This window comes from Myotis davidii, unplaced genomic scaffold (assembly GCF_000327345.1).
Source record: "Myotis davidii unplaced genomic scaffold, ASM32734v1 scaffold223, whole genome shotgun sequence".
NCBI classification, from domain to species: domain Eukaryota; kingdom Metazoa; phylum Chordata; class Mammalia; order Chiroptera; family Vespertilionidae; genus Myotis; species Myotis davidii.
The window spans coordinates 2,310,687-2,334,153 of record NW_006294609.1 but is presented as its reverse complement, the minus strand read 5'-3'; the positions used below and the strand labels follow the sequence as shown (position 1 = coordinate 2,334,153).

Genomic DNA, 23,467 nt, shown 5'->3' with positions numbered 1-23,467 from the left:
GCAGCAAATTGGAAGGTCAGAAATGCGTGCAGCCACGACGGGTACTAGTATGCACTTCTGTAGGCTCCACATGAAAAGGGCTCACGGTACCCTCTGCCCTGGAGTTCAGTGTCAATGACGGTAGGAGGACCGTGAATACCCACAATCAAACAGACAAATACAGTGTGAATTAAAGTCAGATGAACAAAGTGCTTACATGTGGAGAGAGTGCTGAGTAGAGCTCCAGTTAACACTGTGTTTAGAAATTGTGTTTTGTTTTTAACTTATTGATTGATTTGAGAGAGAGAGAGAGAGAGAGAGAGAGAAACATTGATGTGAGAGAAACTGACTAGTTGCCTCCTGTACACACCCGACTCGAAACCTGGGTATGTGCCCTGACTGGGAATTGAACCTGCCACCTTTTGGTGTATGGGATGACACTCCAGACAACTAAGCCATACTGGCTGGAGCTATAATACAAACTTTTAAAAGAAGAATTATCTTTAAAAAACTTTTTAGCACAATTACTTTTTAACGATGTATTGGAAAATAATGCATTTTAAGCTTCAGCTCTGACCACAAATAAGTGACTGGTGAAATTTCCCTCAGGTGAACTACATAAAAGAACTGAAATAATCCGGTCACTCACAAAGAAGGTAAAAACCCTAGAATCTAGTCAGACGGAATGCCAGACAGCTCTGCAGAAGACTCAGCTCCAGCTTCAGGAAATGGCTCAGAAGGCAACCCATTCCTCTCTCCTCTCTGAAGACCTTGAGGTGGGTTTGATTTTGTGATCAGCCTCACTAGCCCAAATTGTGGTTGTGTTTCAGTTATTGACGGTTTACTGGTATATTTCAATGGTTCCATTAAAAATGCATGTGCGTGTGTGTGAAAGTATAGCTGTCCATCGTCCTAGTCTTGTACTCATTGTACTGCTCTGTTAGCTGTCTGTCCTGCAGATGAAGCTTCATGACAACCCTTTTCTAACTGTTGGGCCATTTGGTTCGATAACATCTATCATTTTATCAACAATGGGTTCTTTTGGAAAGCCTTTCTCAAAGTCCGAGAGCAGTATCACCAAGTTTTGGGCACTTCAAAGTATGCTTTCTAAAGAACTGTGTCTTATCTGATATGATAAACAGATATCTAACCCATGCTAGAGGCATATTAGAAATAAAATCTGTAAGATTGATGAACTGGGTAGTCATCAGTTATCTTTTTTAAGATTTTTTATTGATTTCTACAGAGAGAAGAATGGAGAAAGAGAGAGAAAGGTAGATGAAGGGGAAAGATCAATCAGCTGCCTTCTGTATGACCCCACTGAGGACTGGGCCCACAACCTCTCGGTTCATTGGTTGATGCTCAACCACTGGGCCACACTGGCCTGGCATCAGACATTGTTTTTTGAGCTCATGCTTTATGAGAGGCACAGAGAGAAAGCCATTTTTTATTCCATCCTTCATATTCTTCTTGTTTCATAGTGATGATATTCAGTATAAATCTTGGTAATACAATGGGGCTTAATAATTTTCAATAATAGTACAGCTTTTATTGTATGCCTCTTTTCTTTTTTCAGATTACTATAGTAGAGAGTTTGTAATTACAAACTAAGTAAAAACTATTCTAGAATCTATTGATATGTTCAATTTAAAAATGGAACTATTTCAGCCCTAGCCAGTTTGGCTCAGTGGATAGACTGTCGGCCTGTGGACTGAAGTGTCACGGGTTCAATTCCATGCCCAGATTGCAGGATCAATCCCCAGTGTGGGGCATGCAAGAGGCAGCCAACCAATGATTCTCTCTCATCAGTGATATTTCTCTCTCTCCCTCCCTCTCCTATCCTCTCTGAAATCAATAAAAATATATTTTTTACAAAAGGAAGTATTTCCGTCAGCTTAGGCTGCCATAACAAAATGCCATAGACTGGGGGGATTAACAAACAGAAGTTTTCTTCCTCACAGTTCTGGCAGAGAGAAGTCCCAGATCAGGGTGTCTGCCAGCAGGGTCAATTTCCTGGGAGGGCTCTCTTCTTGGTCTATAGACAGCCACCTTCTTGCTGTGTTGGGAACAGAGAGAATGAGCAAGCTCTCAGGTGTCTTATAAGGATATTAGTCACATGATGGGGTCCTGCTCTCACGACCTCTAATTCTAATTATCTCTCAAAGGCTCATCTCCAAATATCACCACTTTGGAGGTTAGGGCTAATGCATTATGGGGGCTGCATAGCTGGAAGATATTTCTAAATTAATAAACTATTTTTAGAGCAGTTTTAGGTTCACAGGAAAATAGAGTGGACTGTACAGAGATTTCTCATACACCCCCCACCTCCCACCCCATTATGGACATTTTTACCATGGTGGTGCATTTATCACAATCAGTATATACATACAGGACATATCATTAACACCAAAAGGGTTTTGACAAATGTATAATGACACATGTCCAGCATTGTATCGTACGGAAAAGTTTCACTCCCTGAAAGCTCTCTGGGCTCCATCCCTCCCTCCCAGAGCCCATCACAACCACTGATCTTTTCACTGCCCCCATAATTTTGCCTTTTCCAGAATGTCATATGGTTAAAATGTATGGTTAGAATTGTAGTCTTTTCACATGGAGGAAACTTAACTGTACTTAGTAATATGCAGTTAAGTTTCCTCCATGAAGATATCTTTTAAAAGCCTGGTTATTCTTTTTTCCTAACCAGTAAATACATCATGTACACTAAGCATGTCAAACTCAAAGGTTAACACGGGCCAAATAAACAAGGTTTAAGTTTCTGTGGGCCGCAAAAAAACAAAAGCTCCAATTTTCATAGAAACGTAGGTTTATTTCAATAGAGACGTGCTGAATACAAAGGGCTGAAATAAGTGAATCATTGTTAACATAAAATAATAGAACATTTTAATAAAAATTAATATTTTTTCTTGAACATTAACTTACAAGACACTGAATAACTGCACAAATTAATAAGTGTAACGCAATAAACCAATTTTTCTTGTTCTCTGAAAGTGAAATATTTCCTGTTGCGCACACCAAACAGGTCAGTACAAGACTAATGACATGGCCATCGGCTGCTAAAGTATTCGCTGCTAGTATTAGTGGAGAGAAATGGTGCACCTGCGCATAAGGTGCGTAAGGGAAATAAATGCAACACGATTGTAGTAATCCATCATTAGCGAACATTGTAGTTCATTATTAATAATTATGTATAACAGGATATTGTCAAAATGAAGTTATGAAATTTTTATTAAAATGTTTTTACATACCGTTATATTGGCTGGGCCACAAAAATATTCATTGTGGGCCACATGTGGCCCATGGGCCGCGAGTTTGACATGCTTGATATATACAATAGTTATATCAGCTGTAGTTCTGTGGTTTAAAAAAAATCTGGCAAGTGGCAGTACCCCAACACAGAGTAAAAAATAATGCACAGAAGTTCACTACTACTTTATTTTAGCAAAGGAAGTCTGTTTTCATTCATTCATTTTCTTCTTTCTTGCCAACCTAGAATTATACATAAAAGACATTAGGGAGTAGACATGTTTATAAACATGTTTATAAACATAATTCAGTAGATCAAACACTTGTATTGAGAGGATGCTAGAGGTAATGGAGAAATAGATGTTTGTATTCCTTTTGATGACTGCTTACTTAAGCCCATTTTGTTACCAAAAAAAGTTAAAGAAAAAAAAAAATAGAAGAATGAACACAGAGTGTGGCTGCTGACAGTAATGAAAGCTTTTCGATGGCTCATACATTAGCATTTATGTGTTGTTCCCTTGCAGGCTAGAAACGAAAATCTCAGCAATACGTTAGTGGAACTTTCTGCTCAGGTAGGACAGCTACAGGCTCGAGAACAGTCTCTCACTACAATGATAAAGCTAAAGGTAATTCAGAATAATACGATCTCCATCTGCTTTGTAGTTTATAAAGTACTAGAGGCCCTGTGCATGGAAATTCATGCACTGGAGGTGGGAGCCCTCAGCCTGGCTTGCCCCCTCTCACAGTCGGGGAGCCCTCAGGGGCAGGAGGCGACCCCGCGATCAGGGAAAGGCGATGCCTCCATCACACCTCTGCTGCTGCCACTGCTGGCAGCGCAAACCTCGGCCGGCCCTGGTTACCTGAGCCTCGGGCTGGCCCTGGGCAGCTGGGCAGCCACCATCCGAGGCTTGCCTGTGCCTTGGGCCGGCCCAAGGCGGCTGGGGGGCTGAGGCCGGGTCCAGCTGGACTGTGTGCTTGCCGCCTGCCCCCACCCGGCTGGGCTTAGGGGACTGGGTGCTGCCATCTTGTGGCTATGGGCACTGCCATCTTTGTGATGGAGTAACAGTTAATTTGCATATTTCCTCTTTATTAGATAGGATAGTCACATACACAATGTTACTTAAAGCCATAGCTATGCAGATTGATAGAGCTACCATTTCAGAAATGAGAGAAGCGAGTTTGAAATGATGTCCTCAAGGCATTGGGAGAGGAGGCAAGACTCCACTTTTGGTTTCTGTCTCCGAGTCCCATTCCATGGTCTAGCTCTAGCATGCCCGGATTAACCCAGATTAACTCATTTTCTTCCGAGGGAGCCATTGTTAGGTCTCATCGCAATCAGAATGCTTGTTAATTTTTTTTTTTTAATTCTCACCCAATGATATTTTTTCCATTGATTTTCAGAGAAAGTAGAAGGGGGTGGGTAGAGAAAGAGAGAGAGAGAGAGACATCAATTGGTTGCTTCCCACATGCGCCCTGATCAGGGACATGGATCGAACCTGCAACCCAGGCACATGCCGTTGATCAGGAATTAAACTTGAAACTATTTGGTCCACAGGCTGTGGCTCTAACCACTTATCAAACCAGCCAGAGCTTGTTAATTTTTTTTTAATGGAGAGAAAAATTGTTAGCAATCAAGCAGTTTTATATATTTACTAGAGGCCCGATGCACAAAATTGGTGCAAGAGGAGGCCTTCCTTCCCCTGCCGGCACTGGCTTCCCTCTGGCACCGGGACCTGGGCTTCCCTCTGGCTGCTGGCACCCAGGACCTTGGCTTCCCTCGCAACCCTGGCTTTGTACGGAATGTTGCCCGGAAGGATGTTCGGTCTAATTAGCATATGAAGTTTTAATTTTATAGATAGTGACTAACATGTCTTGAGCAGTGATTGATAAACAGTCTCTTTTGCCATAACACACATGTTTGACAACTGGCAAGTGGGGGAATGATGTTGGTAGAGTGGGACAATCTTGCTAATTCATATGTGATTTCCCCCTTCCCCAGCACATTAATGTTTTGAAGTGATCAGGGCCAAGTATTCTTAATATTACAGAGAAAAATATTAAAAGCTCCAGAATTTCTTTAGTTAAGTAATGACCAGCTTCATGGCTTCAACAACCACTGTGGGTTCCATCATAGCAAACTCCGGGCAGAACTGTGAGTGCTAATGATGCTGCTGAAAAGGCTTGGCCAACTAATGCGTCTGTGTGGGCATTTGCTGAACTGTGTTCATGTACTTAATAGGGATGCTGGGGTTTGCTAACGCTGGTCTGATCACAAAGTTCCATCAGCTATTGAATGGTCTGCCCAACCCTGTTCTTCTCCATGAGTCCTCCTAGTGTGAGGTGTGTAGACTGTGAGGTTTTTCATGAACATGCATAGGATGCTGGAGCAGAAAGCTGTGACCTTAGGCAGGAATAAAACCTGCTAATAGTTATCCCATTTGAGTGGGGGAGGGAAAGAACTCTTACTATTTTTATACTTTTAGGTATTGTTTGAATTGCTTTTCAACCAGCAGATAGCCTCTTTTTGTAATTAAAAAATTACTTCAACAGTAAGAGGTCCTGCTCTGGGTAGGTTTGGGATAAGGTCTTGGAGTCTGTCATTTTAGCAGCTGAAAAGAAGGGGAGGAAGAGGCGGGCCCCTGGGATTTATCTGTGATTCAAAGCATAAGCCCCCTCAAGGGCCACCAGCCCTCCTGTTATTGCAGTTTTCCAGGGAGTTGAGTTGTCTGGTTCTAAGCTTTTCTGAGACAGTAAGCTAGGGTCGGTGGCACTGGTTCTGGGGCCAGCTGGTTGGTTCAAATGGGAGTTCCATCACAAACTAGTTGTGTAACCATGGGCAATTTACTATTGACTCATGGGTCACCTGGGGATAAATATAGCCCCTATCTCTGAGAGTTACCATGTGGATAAAATGAGTTAACACGTGAAAAGTGCATAGACTGAAACCTGGCACACAATGACTTCTTAATACCAAGTGTAATCTTTTCATATTGATTAGTGGGAATTTAAAAATCTTCTGTAATAGCTTCCAAATGTGGTTTTTAGGACAAAGATATTATTGAGGCAGTCAATCACATTGCAGACTGTTCGGGGAAATTTAAATTGCTAGAGCAAGCCTTGCACGACGCCAAGATGGTGGAGACATGTATCGTGAAAGAAAAGCAAGACTATAAGCAGAAATTGAAGACCTTTAAGATTGAAATCAATAAACTAAAAGGTAAGGAAGAGATATAAATGTAAGCAGTTTATTCTGGGGATATATTCCTTCATTCAGGTTTACCGAATCTTAAGATCAAGAGTAGATCTGTTGCTGGCTAGGTACCTCCATGAAATGTTCCTCTCTTATGCCATTTCTGTGCTATGAGATATATAGCAGAGTTGGGGAAACTGCGTAATGCATGACATTTGTTACATAACCCTGCCTTGGCTGCACCAGTCAGTCAGTACTGCTGATACTGCTCGGTAACAAGCAAGGCCAGTATCTCAGTGGCAGGCAGCAGTGAGTCTTTGTTACACTCACGAGGCAGGAAGCTGATGAGGCCACGCTGCTCATCTGGGCTAGTTCCACTTCTTGTACCTCATCTCTTCACCGTAGGCATTTCCTCCCATGGTGAAGGCAGAAGTGTCAGAGAGGAAGCAGAAATGTGAGGACCTGACACACCTCACTTCCCCCTCACTCTACTGAGCAGAGCAAGTCACGTGGCTCAACCCGAAGTCAGGTGGTGGAGAAATATCCTCTGCGTCTCGTGGGAGGATTTGCAAGCAACTGTGGGAGGCAGGCAGGGAGCAGGGAGGAATTGCCGCGAACGGCACGATCTGCCAAGAGTGACTTTGGAGCATGTTTTATTTTTAAAGGTTCCTTGGCGTTCTCCTTTTCTATTTCCATTCTCACAGTAGCTCCATGATTCATTTCTTTCTGAGTAATATTACTTGAGGTTTTATAATGAACTGAAGGGTAGGTATACGAAATAGGTTAGTGCTATGTACTTGAATATGGACATAGGTGATAGAGTCAAAATGTAAATGTGTCTTCAGAGGCTGTGGAGGTAGATCTGCTTTCCTCTGGCCTTTCCCCACTGTGGGCAGAGGCGCTATCATTTTATACATAGTCACCGCCTTAGACACGAAGACCAACGCCCACTGTGGAACAAGCCCCTTAGAGTGACAAAGCTGTGGGGTGTGGAGGCCACCCTTCCTCTGTCCTGTGGCGTGCCCACAGCACCTCGTGCGGCTGTGAGTTGCTGTTGAGATTGTGTGACTGTTGTGGCTGATTTAACTTTGACGACTCGGTCTTGTTCTGAGGATGCTCTGACTTGTGGCAGGGCATAGTTTTGTCTCCACTTGTGGCTCCAGCTAGAACCATGACCATAAGGCAGGCCTTGGCAGCAGGGGCGGACTCAGTCTCCTTTGTTTGGATCTGCAGTTTATAACACAGCCCCTGGGGTACGTGGTGGCATTTGATAAGCATTTATTGAATACTGTGTATACCTTGGTAAAAGCCTGTTTTAGTGTTAGTATGCCTTATTTTATAAATTGAATATTTATTAAAACTTAAAAAAAAAAAGAAAAACAGGACAATAGATAGTGGACTAGAGAGTGAGGGAAATAGAAACTCGGTTTGGGTAGACTTGGAAGGCATCTTTGAGGAGAACGTATGAGCTGAAACCTGGATGATGGGAAGAACTGGCATGTGAGGATCTGGGCCGGGAACCTTCCAGGCAGAAGGAACAGAAAGTGCAAAAGCCCTAGCGGGTTTTGAGGTTGGAACGCCTTCTAGGAACAGAAAGAAAGAAAAAGGAGAGTGACAGGCAGGGCCGGTCCAGGCCAGGAGGGCTTATCATTAGGCGTTTCGATTTCAACCTAAGAATGGTAGGAGGCTTTTAACAGAGGCAATATGAGCAGATTTTTATTTTGAAAAGGTTGCCCTCATTGCACTGTGGACAGCAGGCACGGTTCCAGCAGGGAGACCAGTCAGGTGAGAGGTAGCAAAGCGTTGGCCAGGGTCATTGCCAGCGATGCCATGAGCTGCTGCAGATGGGGCATATTTTGGCTGTAGGTTTAACAGGACTTCCTGTTCATTGGAAAGGGTACTGAGGACATGAGACGTAGTCATAATGTGTGTCTTCTTCTAGGAACTAGTGTTTATTTGAGAACTTTTTTTGTTTGTTCTATTTGTGAAGAGGATCTAAATGAAAAGACAACAGAGAATAATGAACAACGAGAAGAGATCATTCGCCTCAAGCAAGAGAAGAGTTGTCTGCACGATGAACTGGTTTTTACTGGTAAAAATAGTTTAAATGACTGAATAGGATACTAAACTTTTTACAATACTACTATGGCAGGCTAAAGGAATTAGAGTCTCTCAAAGTCATTTTTTCTTTTTTTTTTTAAAGCACCCTTTGAGAGGCGGGGAGGGACCAGTCAGGGAATTTTAAAACTGTTACAATACCTCCCAGTTAACCCTGTTTCCTCTTTTGTAAAATGAGCTGCCCTCCCTTCCAGCTTAAGCCTGTGACTGTACCTCTCACTAAAAATTCATTAAGAAAGACTTATGAATTGAAGAAGGAAGATTGTTTATACTTGTGCTAATACTATATAAAAATTAGTAATTCCACATTTTTTCAGTTTTGCAAATAGATTACCTGTAATTTATTAAGGTTGGAAAAATAGTAACGTGTTTTGTAACATCAGTATGATCCTAAAAATAATGCTGGAGATAAATTTTTAATGATTTAAAAGTAAGTTTGTCAGTAAGGTTGAACTTCACCCCTTCTGGTAAACAAAAATTTCATTCCCTCCTCTCCATATTCTGCCATACTTTGTCCCCTCCCTACCTACCCAGAATCTCATTTTCCAGTAGTGAAAATTTCTCCTTTCTCTGCTCCCAGTTGAGAATCACTGATATATAGATCTTATTCTATCCCTGCCAGCCAAGAGGATTTCATTAGGCTTTCATTTTGGTAGCATGTATTAGAGAAATCATATATATGGAGGTAAAATTCCAACTAGAAATAAAATTAATTTTTTTTGTCTACTCACACCTACCCTCAATGCCCTGCATTCTAGGAAGAGAATACATTCCTATAAAGTAAAGGGGGCAAAATGCAGCATTTTATTCAAAATTTTTCAAATAAAATTGAATTTTTAATTTGAATCTACTGTGGAAAATACGTCTTTCTACCAGTAGAGGTCACTATTTCCATTATTAGGATTGCTGTCTCAAAGTAATGTCTTTTTAAAAAAAATATATTTGTATTGATTTAAGAGAGGAAGGGAGAGGGAGAGAGAGCTAGAAACACCAATGATGAGAGAGAATTTGTATTGATTGGCTGCCTCCTGCACACCCCTAACTAGGGATCAAGTCCGCAACCTGGGCATGTGCCCTTGACCGGAATCAAACTTGGGACCCTTCAGTCTGCAGGCCAACGTTCTAGCCAGTGAGCCAAACTGGCGAGGGCTCAAAGTAATGCCTTATATTGCTAAAGACACATATATAGCTAGGTAGCTATGTTTAAGATACATTTATAGCTTCAGAACTGAATTCAATCAATCTTTGGATCAGTATTTGTGTGCCAGACACTCTGCTATTTGCTAAGAAGCTCATAGGCCCAGAAAATTTAGTACCAAACAAAAGCTGTGAATGAAATGCTGTGGGAGGTCAGGGGAAGAAAAAACACAGGATATTCTGACAGTCTCTTTTCTTTTTGATTCACCAATTTTTACTCTTATAGTCTGTTATGATTTCCTAAGTAAAATATATGGAATTTGTTAGATAATACTATAATAAACCCATTTCTTGACATAATTTAAAAGATTATTTGCTAGGCTGATTTCTTAAACATCTTTTCTCAAAATATTTTTTTGGACATGAAGAGGTTTGTGTTAATGTGGCTGATGAAAAGTATTTTAATAATACTTTTTCTTCAATAGCAGAGAGAGAGAAAAGGAAAGATGAGTTGCTTGATATTGCGAAGTCAAAGCAAGAACGAACAAATGCAGAACTGCATAGTCTGAGACAGGTATGTCCCCAGTTACATTTCTTCTACCGTTATCAGGTGGGAAATGTTTAAAAACAAACATCAAATTAGGAAATGTGCATGTCTGCTGGTTTTGTTTATGGTGCTTTTGGAATCCCAGCTACATTAGCGGTATTTCATACTTATTGTAGCAGATAGGGTCTTGTTTACAGTCATTAAAAGCTAGGAAACAAGTTAGACTAACAAATCTCAGTGCTGACACAGGAAAAAACCCAAAGCACAAGCTTCTAACTTCTCTCCAGTCACTGTCTGATCTGTTTTAACTCTTGAAAGTGCCCAATTGTCGGCCCGATTTGGTTTTATTGTTACACTTTATACTGACTTATCAATGTCTACTGCAGATTTACGTAAAACAACAGAGTGATCTACAGTTTTTGAATTTCAATGTGGAAAATTCTCAGGAGTTAATACACATATATAACTCAAAGATGGAGGAATCCAAGGCCCTGGAGTCCAGGTAACCACAGGAAGAGGCTGTTAATGTAATCTTGTATTTTATTCCATCTTTTAGTCATATTTTTAAGTACTTGCTGTGGGCCAGCATCTACTGCTATTCCCCATGTAGTAGGGAATAAATCTATGTGAGTTAATAATAAACATTTTAATCCCAGGGTGTGGTGAGACCAGAGCTTAGAATTTTAGGCATGACCCTAATTTAGCCATTTGAGAAAAGAAAATCATTATTTGTGTGTCTGTTGTGTAGAAGGCTTTGAGTTAAAGTAGAAACTACAGGGATGAGTCATTTGTTCATTCAGCACTCAAAATACTATCGGCATGGGGCTAGGATACGAGCAAATAAAGATACATAGGACAGGGTACTGGCCCAAAAGAAGTCACGCAAAGAACGTTGTGCACAGCTGCTGGAGGAGCTCGGCGAGCTGAGGGCGAGCCTGCTCTTACCTCGGTTTTCCTGTTTCTTTGTTAATAGGCAAATGGGTCTTATTAGAATGTGGCTCAACTAATGAGGTTTGGGTGAACTATTGAAAATGACAGTATTGAGTGTATCTTATAACTTCCGTTTTTTGTGACGCCACCGTAGCAGAGACATGTGTTTATCTGACCTTGAAAATTACCACCCAAAAGTTGATATTAAGGAGAAATATCAGAAGTCACTGGTTAAGGACCAAAAATTTGAGACCATGTTTGTTCAGCAAAATAGGTCGGACAAGAGCTCTTGTGAAGTGTGCAAAGCGAAGCAGCTCCAGGCTAATACTTCCTTTGGGGAAAAAAGTGTAATTGCTGTTTCATCTCTGTTTGCAAAAGACATAACAGAGAAACAAAAGCCTTGGTCTCCGGGAGGAAAACTCCAGTTTGAACCTGAAAACAAAAGTACATTGTGCAAGAGCCACGCAAAATCCCCCAAAGGTCGTGGTCTTGGGGTTCAGACGGAAGAGAAACAGCTCTCAGAAACATTGGCTTCCTCTGATGAGAGGCCCTGGCATGATGTCAGCGTGTACCTGGGCCTGGCTGACTGCTCCGGTTCAAAACGGCCCGAGAAGCTGGATGCCGAATGCCAAGACCCCCTGGACAGATCGGGGTTCTCCTGTGGCCAGAGAAGCGAAGCCTGTCTGGGCGAGAACGACACGTGTGAGCTCAGGTGCTGCCACCCGAGCAACTTCATCGTCGAGGCCCCGGGCCAGATGTCCGACGTGGAGTGGATGAATATCTTCAAGCCTTCTAAGCTGCAGAGAATCGTTCGCCACAAGTCTGTGTGCACCTGTGCGGAAAGTGCCAGTGGGACAAAATACAACTCCACGAGGTTAGTGCGGTTTCATGTTCGCAGCAGGCGGTGCAGTAGCCACCTCATATTTGCAGATGAGTAATATTTGAGGCAACACATTTCCTCTGTATTGCGGCAGAGGCTATTGAGTTTTTTATTGTGTGGAAATTGAACTTGATTCCAGTGAAAAAACCTGCACCTAGCACAGCCTTTGAGGCAAAGGTTTTGGTTAAAAACAAAGCCGGTTGTTGTGGGTCAGGCAGATACGTTTCTGTTTTGTTTTTTAATATTTTATTGATTTTTTACAGAGAGGAAGGGAGAGGGATAGAGAGTTAGAAACACCGATCAGCTGCCTCTAGCACACCTCCTACTAGGGATGTGCCCGCAACCAAGGTACGTGCCCTTGACCGGAATTGAACCTGGGACCCTTGAGTCTGCAGGCCGATGCTCTATCCGCGGAGCCAAACCGGTTAGGGCCAGATACGGTTTTTAAAAAATATTTTTATTGACTTCAGAGAGGAAGGGAGAGGGCGAGATAGAAACAACAATGATGAGAGAGAACCATTGATTGGCTGCCTCCTCCACGCCCCACACTGGGGATTGAACCTGCAACCAGGGCATGTGCCCTGGCCAGAGACGAACTGTGACCTGCTGGTTCATAGGTCGATGCTCAACCACTGAGCCATGCTGGGTGGGTGGGAAGATATGTTTTATTTGATAACAAAGAGGTGAGTCACTTTGTGCTGCTCTGGGAGGGTTTGGCTGGATAAGCTGTGTCTCTGTGTCCAGACCAAACGCATTGCCTGGATCCCAGGTAACATCCTTCTCCAGGGTTGCGCCCCCTCCCCCCCCAAACACATACTCACATACCCAACTGCTCCTGCCTCTGTGTTCACTGTACATTTTCCAAACTTTCTTACTCTTTAAAATCTGCAAGAGAAAGAATACCTATGTGTAACAGGCTGGAAGAGCTATGAGAAGAAAATGGGTTAGTTATTAGCATAAGCTGCATGTGCGTTATTACCTGATATGCATTACTCAGACTCATCATGTTGTCAGGATGGCTGAATTTTTTGGTTAAGTGATGCTATAATAATGTCAGCTATTTTCAAATAAAACCTACTGGTAAGCCTTAAATCACAGAAAAGACAGAGTTTCTATATTGAGGCCTTTGGCTTTCATAGGACTTTATGACTACATTTCGTTTCTAGAACTTGCATTATTTGGGTTGTCTTTGGCTCTTTTAGAAGCCTGAGTCGTTGAACAATCATGCGCATAGGTATTCCATCAGTTGCAAAATTTTAAAAAATTGGTTGTCATACTAAGTGCTTTGTGTTCATACTTGTTTTTTGTTGTTATTGTTAATCCTCACCCGAGGATATTTTTCCATTGATTCTTAGAGAGAGTGGAAGGGAGAGGGAGAGACAGAGAGAAACATCTACGTGAGGGAGACACATCGATTGGGTTGGTTGCCTCTGGCACATGCCCCGACCAGTGCCAGGAATCTAGTCTGCAATGAAGGCATGTGCCCTTGACCAGAATCGAACCCGGGACCCTTCAGTCTGCAGGCCGATGCTCCATCCACTGAGCCAAACTGGCCAGTGTCATACTTGGTTTTTAAAGGTCTTCTTTAGCCGAAACCGGTTTGGCTCAGTGGATGGAGCGTCGGCCTGTGGACTATAAAGGTCCTAGTTTCGATTCCGGTCAAGGGCATGTGCCTGGGTTGCGGGCACATCCCCAGTGGGGGATGTGCAGGAGGCGGCTGATCGATGTTTCTCTCTCATCGATGTTTCTGACTCTCTATCTCTCTCTTCTTTCCTCTCTGTAAAAAATCAATAAAATATATTTTAAAAATATGTTTAAAGGTCTTCTTTAGATAATGGTGTCTATGGGTAGGGCACCACTGCAGACTTCACTACCCAACAGGAACACCCATATGTTAAATGAAAAGCAGTGTCAGATGGTTTTAAGAGCAAAGTGGAAATATATTAAGTTTAACGTATGCAAGAAAATGAAAATTTAAATCTGGAGTTTTCTTTCGAGACCATTTTGACCTCCCTGGTATGAAATAATCAGGAGTGATGCCTTGTTCGGCCAGCAGAGGCACATGCCGGCATCGCATGACAAGTACGTGATGAAGAAGAAAAGATAATTCTATTTGCCTCCTTTTCCTTAGATTGTGAGAACTTGTGACCCACTTTATTATCTGAGTGCTCACATCTGTACACCATTCCACTTGGCAGCCTGAGGTTAGCCGTGGAGGGAGAAGCCAGGGCAGCCTGCTCTCACCTAGTTACAGGTTACAAGGCGGAGGAGGGGCCATGCCTCCCATCCGAGCCACGGCAGCTTTCGTTATCAACTCGAATAACATACCTAGAAGCTTAGCTGCGTGTGTCTGTTCTCTGATTTGGAGAAACTATAGAATTAATGAGCCACAGACATGCCATTCTATGTACACAAAAGGGCCTTTATATACCATTGACAGAAATCGGTCTCACAAACCAAAACACTAAAATTTTCAGAAATTATACTCTGTTAATTCTCCCCCTTTTTGGTTCATCCTGTCTCTGAGCCTTTTTTTTCTTTTTTTTGCTGGGGGAGGAGAGAAATTCTTTATTCTATAGTTACCCTTTAACTAAGAATCTTGTTTTAATTCTTATTGCAAAGGGTATGCATTAATTTATAATATTTTTCTCAAGTGGTCTATTCAGATCTATAGTGTTCTTCTTACAACTTCATTAAAGAAGAGAAACAACTTTTTCTTTGTCCTTTATACTTTTAAGCATAAGAGTATTGGTGCATGTTCGCTACCGTTTCAAGATGTCTGTTTCTGTTTGGTTTCTTATTCGCAGCGAGCTCATTGCCATCCAGCATTCCCACTGTGTGGGTGCTGCCTTAAGAGAGGAGGAGAAGTTGCTGGAGACAGAGTCCCCTTCTGAGAAAAGGAATTCACCTAGGATTTTGTTTGGGTGCAAAGATGCAGCGTTGCCCAGTGAAAAGGTTTGTATTTCACTTAGAAAAGCCCGGCGCATGCCTGCGAGTATCCTACAGATCAGCTTTAGGCAAGATGTCCCTCCGGCTCTCCAAGCTGAGATTGACATATCAGCTTTAATTCATCATTATTTTAAACACAAAAAAATGAAGACTGTAACATGCAAAGAGATGAAGTGTTACAGATAAAGTGTAAATTCCACATTCTCCCATTCTCCACGCCCCGCCCCCCAGTAACCCCTATTCTGAAGTTGCTTCCATGTTTGTTTTTATACTTTTATTCTATAAAGATATTTATGTAAAAGCATTGGTACTTTTACTAGGTAAAAGTATATACTTAAACATTTAAATATGCTTCTTCATATCATGGATGCTGACGTTGCATTGTCTTCCCAGGACGATTTTTCTCCCACCAGCAAGCTCCAGCGTTTGCTGGCAGAATCTCGCCAGATGGTCACGGACCTGGAGTTGAGCACTCTGCTCCCCATCAGCTCTGAGAATGCCAGTGGCGCTGCCAAGAAGGTAGGTGCTTCCTCTTCTCTTGGCCCCACGTGTGGTACCTGGACGCTTCACCGAGTCCTCCTGCACTGTGTCCTCCTGCACTGCGTCGCTGGCCGGGCAGTGAGCAAGTTTCTTTATGTCTCGGGGGGAGGGGGCAGCACGCTGGTTTTGAGGAAGAAAATGTCATACTCTAAAGTCACTGCACCCAAACTTCCTCTTTCTAATTACTTGGGGATTTAAAAAAGCATACCTTATTATAGAAAATTCTAAGTACACACGGATGTAGAAGGAATTCTGTAATCTCAGACCTCCAGCAGCCAGCAACTTCCTGTCATTTTTGTTTGGTCTCCCCGTCCATACACGTTTTCTCCTAGACGTCGTATCATTTTACTCATAAATACCTCAAGTACCTCTAACACATAAGGACTTTCTAAAAGCAAGCATAAGGGAAGTACTGCAGTAAACATGGCACTTCGCCTTGAAAAGACATGATGTTCGCGTGTCAGAGAGGTTCCAGCTGGAGGTTGATTGGGAAATGGGAGAAGAAGGGGTATCAGATGCGGAGGGGTAGCAGCAGATGTGGGTGGGTGGGTGTGGCTGCCAGGGTATGTGCATGTGTGTGTGTGTGTGTGTGTGTGTGTGTGTGTGTATTCCTACATGGCATGGCTCAATCCAGCTGGGTACATTTCACCTTGAGTTTCTCGTGGGCAAAAATCACATGTGAACAAATGCAAACTTCACACTGGGCTCAGATTTGTTCCCCGATATACCAGATGTGTTGGAGCAAACTCCTGTTTTCAAAGCAAGCGTCGCAGCAGAACTGCTGTGTTTCAGTATAATCGCTGACAGACTCCTTCTCATCCCCAGCCTCAGGCTCTTGTCTCAGCCTCTTCTTTATTTTTATTTTATTAGTTTTTTAATCCTCACCCGAAGATATTTTTCCATTGATTTTTAGAGAGAGTGGAAGAGAGAAGGAAAGACAGAGAAATATTGATGTGAGAGACACACACTGATTGGTTGCCTCCTGCATGCACCCTGACCAGGGTCGAGGCCAGGGAGGAGCCTGCAACCAAGTTACATGCCCTTGACCGGAATAGAACCCAGGACCCTTTGGTCCATAGGCCGAAGCTTTATGCACTGAGCCGCACCAGCGAGGGCTCAGCCTCTTCTTCAGGGCCTGGTGTGGAATTCCTATCAGAGACGTAATCTGTAGCTCCCTCACTTTTGACCTCACAGCGCAGGATGTGTATGTGTGTGTGGGTATGTCTCCATCAGAGCAGGCGTCTCAGCACCTGACCGCCAACTCCATGGCTCCCTGCTCATCCCTGAGCCCCTCAGTGCCCCTCTTACTCAGGTGGCATCCCCAGGTACAGCACAGGGCCCATGGCACAGGATGCTCAGGAAAGACCCTGAGGAATTGGTAGGAAAAGTGAAGGAAAGAGGCTAACGGTGACCTCAGGTATAGAGGAAACATCACTGAGGCTGATGGAGGTCGGTGAAACTTGGCTTAAGAGAGTTTTTGGGCTAGGCCGACCCAGAAGAGATACCTAATCTCAACCTTTCATTTTACAGGTGAGGAAAGTGACTAAATCTCTTACTTAACATCCCACAGCTAGAATCAGATAATCATTTAGTTGGGAAGAATATTGGCTCTGGATGTAATGTGTGTTCCAGTGGACTAAGTGATTCTGGGGATGTTGGGAGAACAATGAGCAAAAACCCACTTGGCAGTGAACTGTACAGACTCCTCCCCTCTGATCTATCTCTCTCTCTCTCTTTTTTTAATTTTGAAAGAGAGACAGAGTTAGTTTTGTTGTTCCACTTATTTATGCATTCGTTGGTTGATTCTTGTAAGTGCCCTGACTGGGAATTGAACCCTCATCCTTGGTATATCGGAATGACACTCTGACTGAGCTACCCAGCCAGGGCCCCTCTGGTCGTTTTTTTTGCGATAGGGGAGCATTCCCAGCAGCCTTTCTGCTTCTCCAGGTTTTGCCATCTGCTGCTAGAGACAAAGGTCTCACTTCAAAGCCTGCCTCTGAAGCAGGCACTCTCATCCTTTGCTGGGGGAGCACAAGTCATTCCATCCTTCAGGCAGGGACCTGGCTCTGTTTCCTCAAAGTCGCAGGAAAACTGAACCTTTGGGGAGCCCCTCCTACAGACACACCTGCATGTGTGACAAGTAATCTCCCACAGCAGGATTGCTTTATAACAGCAAAGGTTAGGAGATAGCCCGGGTGTCCACTCACAGGAACATTGCCTACCCGTGAAACAGACGGGAAGATCTGGATGTGGAAATATTTCCAGGGTATATTTTTAAGTGAAAAGAAGCAAGATACTGAAAGGTTCATATGGTATTCACCACGTTTACGAAAGGGGATGGGAATAAGAATATACATGATTTTTCTTTTCAAATCACATCAGTGTATTAACTATTGAAAAAATATACCAATAACTTAAAAACAGAGAAAAAAGGAAAGAACAGAACACAGCACAGCTGACCCCGTCTCCTGCCCCCACAGCAGCTTCCTAGGAGCTGAGGTGTGGGGGTGGGAGGGACTTGGCCTGAGGCTGGACTTGGCGGTTTGACTGGTACAGGGACTGGATGTCCTCATTACTAGTTTGAGACCTTTGGTATCATCCCTTTTTAAAAAAAATATATTGATTTTTTTACAGAGAGGAAGGGAGAGAGATAGTTAGAAACATCGATCAGCTGCCTCCTGCACACTCCCCATCCGTGATGTGCCCACCATTAAGGTATATGCCCTTGACCGGAATCGAACCCGGGACCTTTCAATCCGCAGGCCGAGGCTCTAGCCTCTGAGCCAAACCGGCTAGGGCGGTATCATCCCTTTTTGTGTGGAGGGCTGCTAAAGCCTATGGATCCCTTTTAGAATCGTGTTTTTAAGTGAATAAAATCAAATCCATCCGATTGTAAGATACAGAGGAAGGCTGTTTGAGTGGAGAGGGCAGCGTGGGTCAAGCAGGGAGGTCTGGAAGCACCAAGGGGAATGCTGTTGAGGCTCAAACAGAGGCCCATGGGGAGGAGGAAGCAGCTGCGAAGGGGGCTTACCCGACTAGCTGAAGTTCATCCCCTGTGTCTGCCTCTGTCTTTCCAGGTATCATGTATCATCCTTTTCATTCCTCCTTTTTTCTCTTTAAACCCCCTCCCCCCCCCCCAAACACCTAACAATGCTGACTAAGCCCTCAGTAGGCACTCAAGTGAATGAGAACACTTAGGGTGGTTGGTTCTTTTGATGACCATTATCTTCATTAAGGGCTCACCACCGAATCTATATGGAGGCTGACAAAGAGCCAGGTATCTTTGGGCGTTAGCCAGAGTTCAGCCCCAACACGAGTGGTAAAGCAAACAGCATCCCTGCTCCACCATGAGACAAAGGGCCCCACACACGAATAGGAAATCAGTGGGTCCTTGTTGGATGGCTGGTCGTGGAATGAAATTCCGTCATTGTATTTCGTTACTTCCCTGAGATCTTTTCAAGGAACACCTGCTGTATTTGAATATTGTCTTCTTAAGTATCTTCTCGTTTTTCTGTCCTGGTTACTAATTTGGGAGTTGTTTTGTAGAACTTAGAAGCCTCAGAAGAGTCAGCTCAAAAGAACAGCTCTCAGTAATAGAAGAAAACAAAAGTCCACTTCAATATTCAATATTCGTGGGTAAGTCACCTTGCTTATCTCGCCTTCTATCTCAATGGAGATTTAATGAGTAACTTGGGAACGCTGATAAGGTGGAGTTATGGCTTAACGTTTGTTTGACCTGCAATTCTTTCTCTTTGGTTTGACCTATTTATACATACCTTCTAAATTTAATCAGGGTAAAATGTCAGTTACTTGTATAAGAAGTGGAGATAAAAAAAAAAAGTTCTTGTTCTCAATACCTAGAATTTTAAATTGAAGGCAGTGACCACATAGAGCATTCAAAATCAGAATGTAAATGAACAGCCCTAACTGGTTTGGCTCAGTGGATAGAGCGTTGGCCTGTGGACTGAAAGGTCCCAGGTTCGATTCCGGTCAAGGGCATGTACCTTGGTTGTGGGCACATCCCCAGTAGGGGGTGTGCAGCAGGCAGCTGATGGATGTTTCTCTCTCATTGATGTTTCTAAGTCTTCTATCTCTCTCCCTTCCTCTCTGTAAAATATCAATAAAATATATTTTTAAAAAAATTTAAATGAACATTTCATCTGAATATCTGGGATGAAGTCTTTTCATGAAGAGATACCTAAGTTGTAGAAAAAGGTTTATTGACCCAGTAAGCACTTTCTCAGTTTGTGTTTCCTGCTATCAAATCTTCACATCACATGCACAGTTTCTGTAGAACCCAGTTTAGGTTAAAAGGTATTCATCATTTTAGTTGTTTTTGATGTAAGCATAAGAGCATTAAAAAAAACTTGTGAAAGTAGAAAGCTTTAGTAGTCCTCTCCCTTTCTTCCTCTCTTCTCTCTCTGCTGAGAAATTTCCATATATGTAATATTTTGCATGACCTTATGTTGATGAAAATTAAGATACATTTAATTCTTTTAAAATATATTTTTATTGATTTCAGAGAGAAAGGGAGAGGGAGAGAAAAACATCAATGATGGGAGAGAATCATTGATTGGCTGCCTCCTGCACATCCCCTACTGGGGATTGAGTCCGCAACCCTGGCCTGTGCCCTTGACCAGAATTGAACCTAGGACCTTTCAGTCTGCAGGCAAAACGCTCTATCCAGTGAGCCAAACCGGCCAAGGCAGGATACATTTAATTTTTTAGAGATTGGGAGTTCCTAGCACACAATCCAGCATCATTGATTTTATTAACTCTGTATTTCCTTCCTACAGAAGCTGGTCTCTCATCTATGCAGAAGGTAGGAAGCAGACATCAATACCTAGTACTTAACCTTGAAAACAAAAAGAGGATTGTAATCTCGCAGAAGCAGTGATTTCATACCAAAGGGGAACAGAAACTGAAAGTCAATTTTTAAACACCTGTATTTTGTTTGTTTTCAAGTTAACAATTTGCATATGTCAAATATTTTTCACGTGTAAGAAATTAGAACTCATTCTCCATTGGAGATACACAAACTTGGGATTATGCTAAAAGAGAAAAAGCCCTCCTGCATTATAACCAGTAGCTTATTAGAAGTGAGCTCCAACTATATGAGAAATAGTATTCTCTTTTCTTGTGGTTTCAGCTCTGGACGTGGCTGTGTAAACAGACATAAAATGATATGTAGTTGTCTCATTGGCTCACACAAACAACAGCTTGCCGAAAGATCAAGTTTTATATGCATTTAAAAATATATATATTAAAGTCTAAAACACTTCCATTTTAACTTGTAATTTATTTTTTTTAAAGAATATGCTATGTGCCTCTCTGTTCTTCTATGAGAATTGATCAGCTTCAGTCAATAAAAATATTTTTAATAATAATTTTCTTTGGTTTCTTTTTATCATTCAGGAGTGAAACGAGGAAGGTTGGTCACAAGAAGCCAAACCTAGCACATTCCCTTCCTCAGGAACGGGGGTGGGCCTTTTAAGCATTTCAGACTCAGAGTTCTGCTGTGCTGTGTAAATGCCCCTCTGTTCAGGGGTTCCAGGGCCACGTCAGAGGTGATTTCCAGGAGAACGGAGGAGCCACCCCATGGAGCCTTTTGAATGAGAGTGCTGAAAAGAGAAATGGGTGAGGTTTGGCTGTGTTCTGTACAAATGCTTGCTTTTCCCCTCAGGCTAGGCCGGTTGGTCTAGCATCTAAGAAAGGGATCATTGATTCTGAACTATCGCCCCCAAGTCAGAAACCTATGTGCAGAGGCTGCCTTCCTATCTGAGAATCAAAATGTTAATCTCCTCTTCATGATGCGATCACATTTCTCTTTAGGCCACATGTCAACCTGCCTATGAAGAGAACATTGATTAGCTTCTAAGGAGGAAAATGTCCGGAATGAAAAGATTTGAAAAGTCAAAAGTTATTTTGTGGCTAAAGTTAGTATTTTTATTTTGAGAGTATGTCGATTAAAGCTGGGAAGTGAAACAAAGGAAGGGCATAAGATAGAAAAGGCAAGAGGATAGCAACTGGAGTGAGTATAGGCGGAGCTGCTCTGGCCCTTTAAGAACGTCTCAGAGGCAGAAGAAATGAGCCTCAGGGCTGTGTGGACTCAGGAAACCAGTTACAGAAGCAAAGGAGGCCCTGGAGACAGGTTCAGGGGTTAGTCCGGACCGTGCTGCCACTGCCCACTGCTCCCCTGGTTGCAATGTGAAGTTCCTTAGAGTTTAGGAGAAAGAAAGCAAAGACACATGTTTGTCCATTTGTTTTTCTTTTTGTGGCTAAAGTTATTTAAATGTGAGCAATCGTTGTTAAAGAGAAGCAGCCTCAGTATGTTTAAAATAATTGCAGGATAAAACTAGATTTTAGCATTTATATTTTATATCATTCATATCCTTTATCTTAAGAGGAGGCAACTAAATTGTACTATAACTTGCCTGCCAGAAATTCTCTCAGCCATCAGAAGAGACTGATAAAAGGGTATTTTTAGGATTTGTGTGAACAGATCATTTCAACAAATAGAAATATCCCCAAAGAAGTAAATTCTGAATCAAAATAGTCTTACTAAAAAAAGCTAGTAGAATGCATAGAAATAATTGAGAGGCTCCGTGGGGTAAGGTTGGTTCATTCCAGGAACATGGCTGAGGTTTGAAACCTTATGCATGCCATGGCTACTCAATCCTGTAGTTTTCCTCGGTGGCCTTGACCTGAGATTCCACCCCCCACCTTTGAGATACCTGTAGTTACATAGTGGTTTTGAAGTAGTACACCTTGGTTTCCCCGAACCATTTGAGATTGATTTTGTTAGCATCCATTTCAGGAAGGTTCATCATTCTAGGCCTTAAACAGAATAATCTTAGCAACCACTTCATAAGGGATAGAAAACAGTGATAAGATTGGATCGAGAAACCAGGCATAATCATCGGGACCACAGCTGACAAGGTAGGCTAAAAACCAGCATGGTCTTTGAGAGTTTATCAAATGAAGAGGGCACATCAATCAGGATGATTTCTGGGTTCTCAGCCAAATGCATGTTTAGGAGATCTAACAAAAAAAGGAAATGATTTGAGCACAGTAAGTACTGCTTTGCTGGCCACTGGAGGAGACACACAACTGAGCAGAGCAGACTCCAGCTGTGTACAGCCTGGTGGGGGAGAGAGACCTTAATGAAATAATCACAAATAGGTCATGGAAACTGCTAAGTGCTACGAAATAAAGCTTCGAGCACCGTGACAGCATGCAGCCGGGCATAGCGCAAGGGCGGAGGGTTGAGAGAAGGCTTTCCAGAGGAGGTGACATTTGAACTAAGAGATGAAAGATGAGCAGGCAAACAGAAGAGGAAGGGCATTCCAGACAGTATGTTCAAAGGCCCTGAGGTGGAAGGAGTGTGACTGACATACTTTCGGGCTCAGTGGACCAGGATGGAGTAAGATGAAGCTGAGCAGAGAGGCGGGGCGTCACGTGTCAATGAGGCACTGTGGGGGTTGAAGCACCGTCATTTTAATAAGCAAATGATGTCACCTCTACTGTTTGCCTCCTGGGATTTTTCTGGAAACAAGATCTAATTCATATCACAAATACTTGGCCTTTGTAATTCCCTGGGTGGAGCCTTAAACAGCCCGGGAGACACACCAAAGCGTGGTGCCCTGATTCTGATGATAAGCAGACTCTCCGCCCATCAGCTACAGAACCAGCACTCCCTGAAGAAGTTCCCACAGATGAACCTGGACAAACTACCTGGGATTTTTCTGGAAACAAGATCTAATTCATATCACAAATACTTGGCCTTTGTAATTCCCTGGGTGGAGCCTTAAACAGCCCGGGAGACACACCAAAGCGTGGTGCCCTGATTCTGATGATAAGCAGACTCTCCGCCCATCAGCTACAGAACCAGCACTCCCTGAAGAAGTTCCCACAGATGAACCTGGACAAACTA

At 42.8% G+C, this 23,467-nt stretch overlaps 1 protein-coding gene across 1 annotated transcript in view; it reads left to right on the top strand.

Annotated features, from left to right (window-relative positions):
- The window catches only part of CCDC62 (coiled-coil domain containing 62), a 24,865-nt gene extending 3,956 nt beyond the window's left edge, over positions 1-20,909 (top strand). The window contains exons 3-14 of the mRNA XM_015567258.1: positions 5-15; positions 589-755; positions 3,768-3,869; positions 6,289-6,460; positions 8,424-8,525; positions 10,174-10,262; positions 10,622-10,737; positions 11,320-12,039; positions 14,853-15,000; positions 15,388-15,513; positions 19,081-19,170; positions 20,331-20,909. Coding sequence (XP_015422744.1) covers positions 5-15; positions 589-755; positions 3,768-3,869; positions 6,289-6,460; positions 8,424-8,525; positions 10,174-10,262; positions 10,622-10,737; positions 11,320-12,039; positions 14,853-15,000; positions 15,388-15,513; positions 19,081-19,128 — 1,801 coding nt within the window. The 3' untranslated portion in view covers positions 19,129-19,170; positions 20,331-20,909. The remainder of the gene's footprint in view (positions 1-4; positions 16-588; positions 756-3,767; positions 3,870-6,288; positions 6,461-8,423; positions 8,526-10,173; positions 10,263-10,621; positions 10,738-11,319; positions 12,040-14,852; positions 15,001-15,387; positions 15,514-19,080; positions 19,171-20,330) is intronic.
- The last annotated feature ends 2,558 nt before the right edge of the window (positions 20,910-23,467 follow it).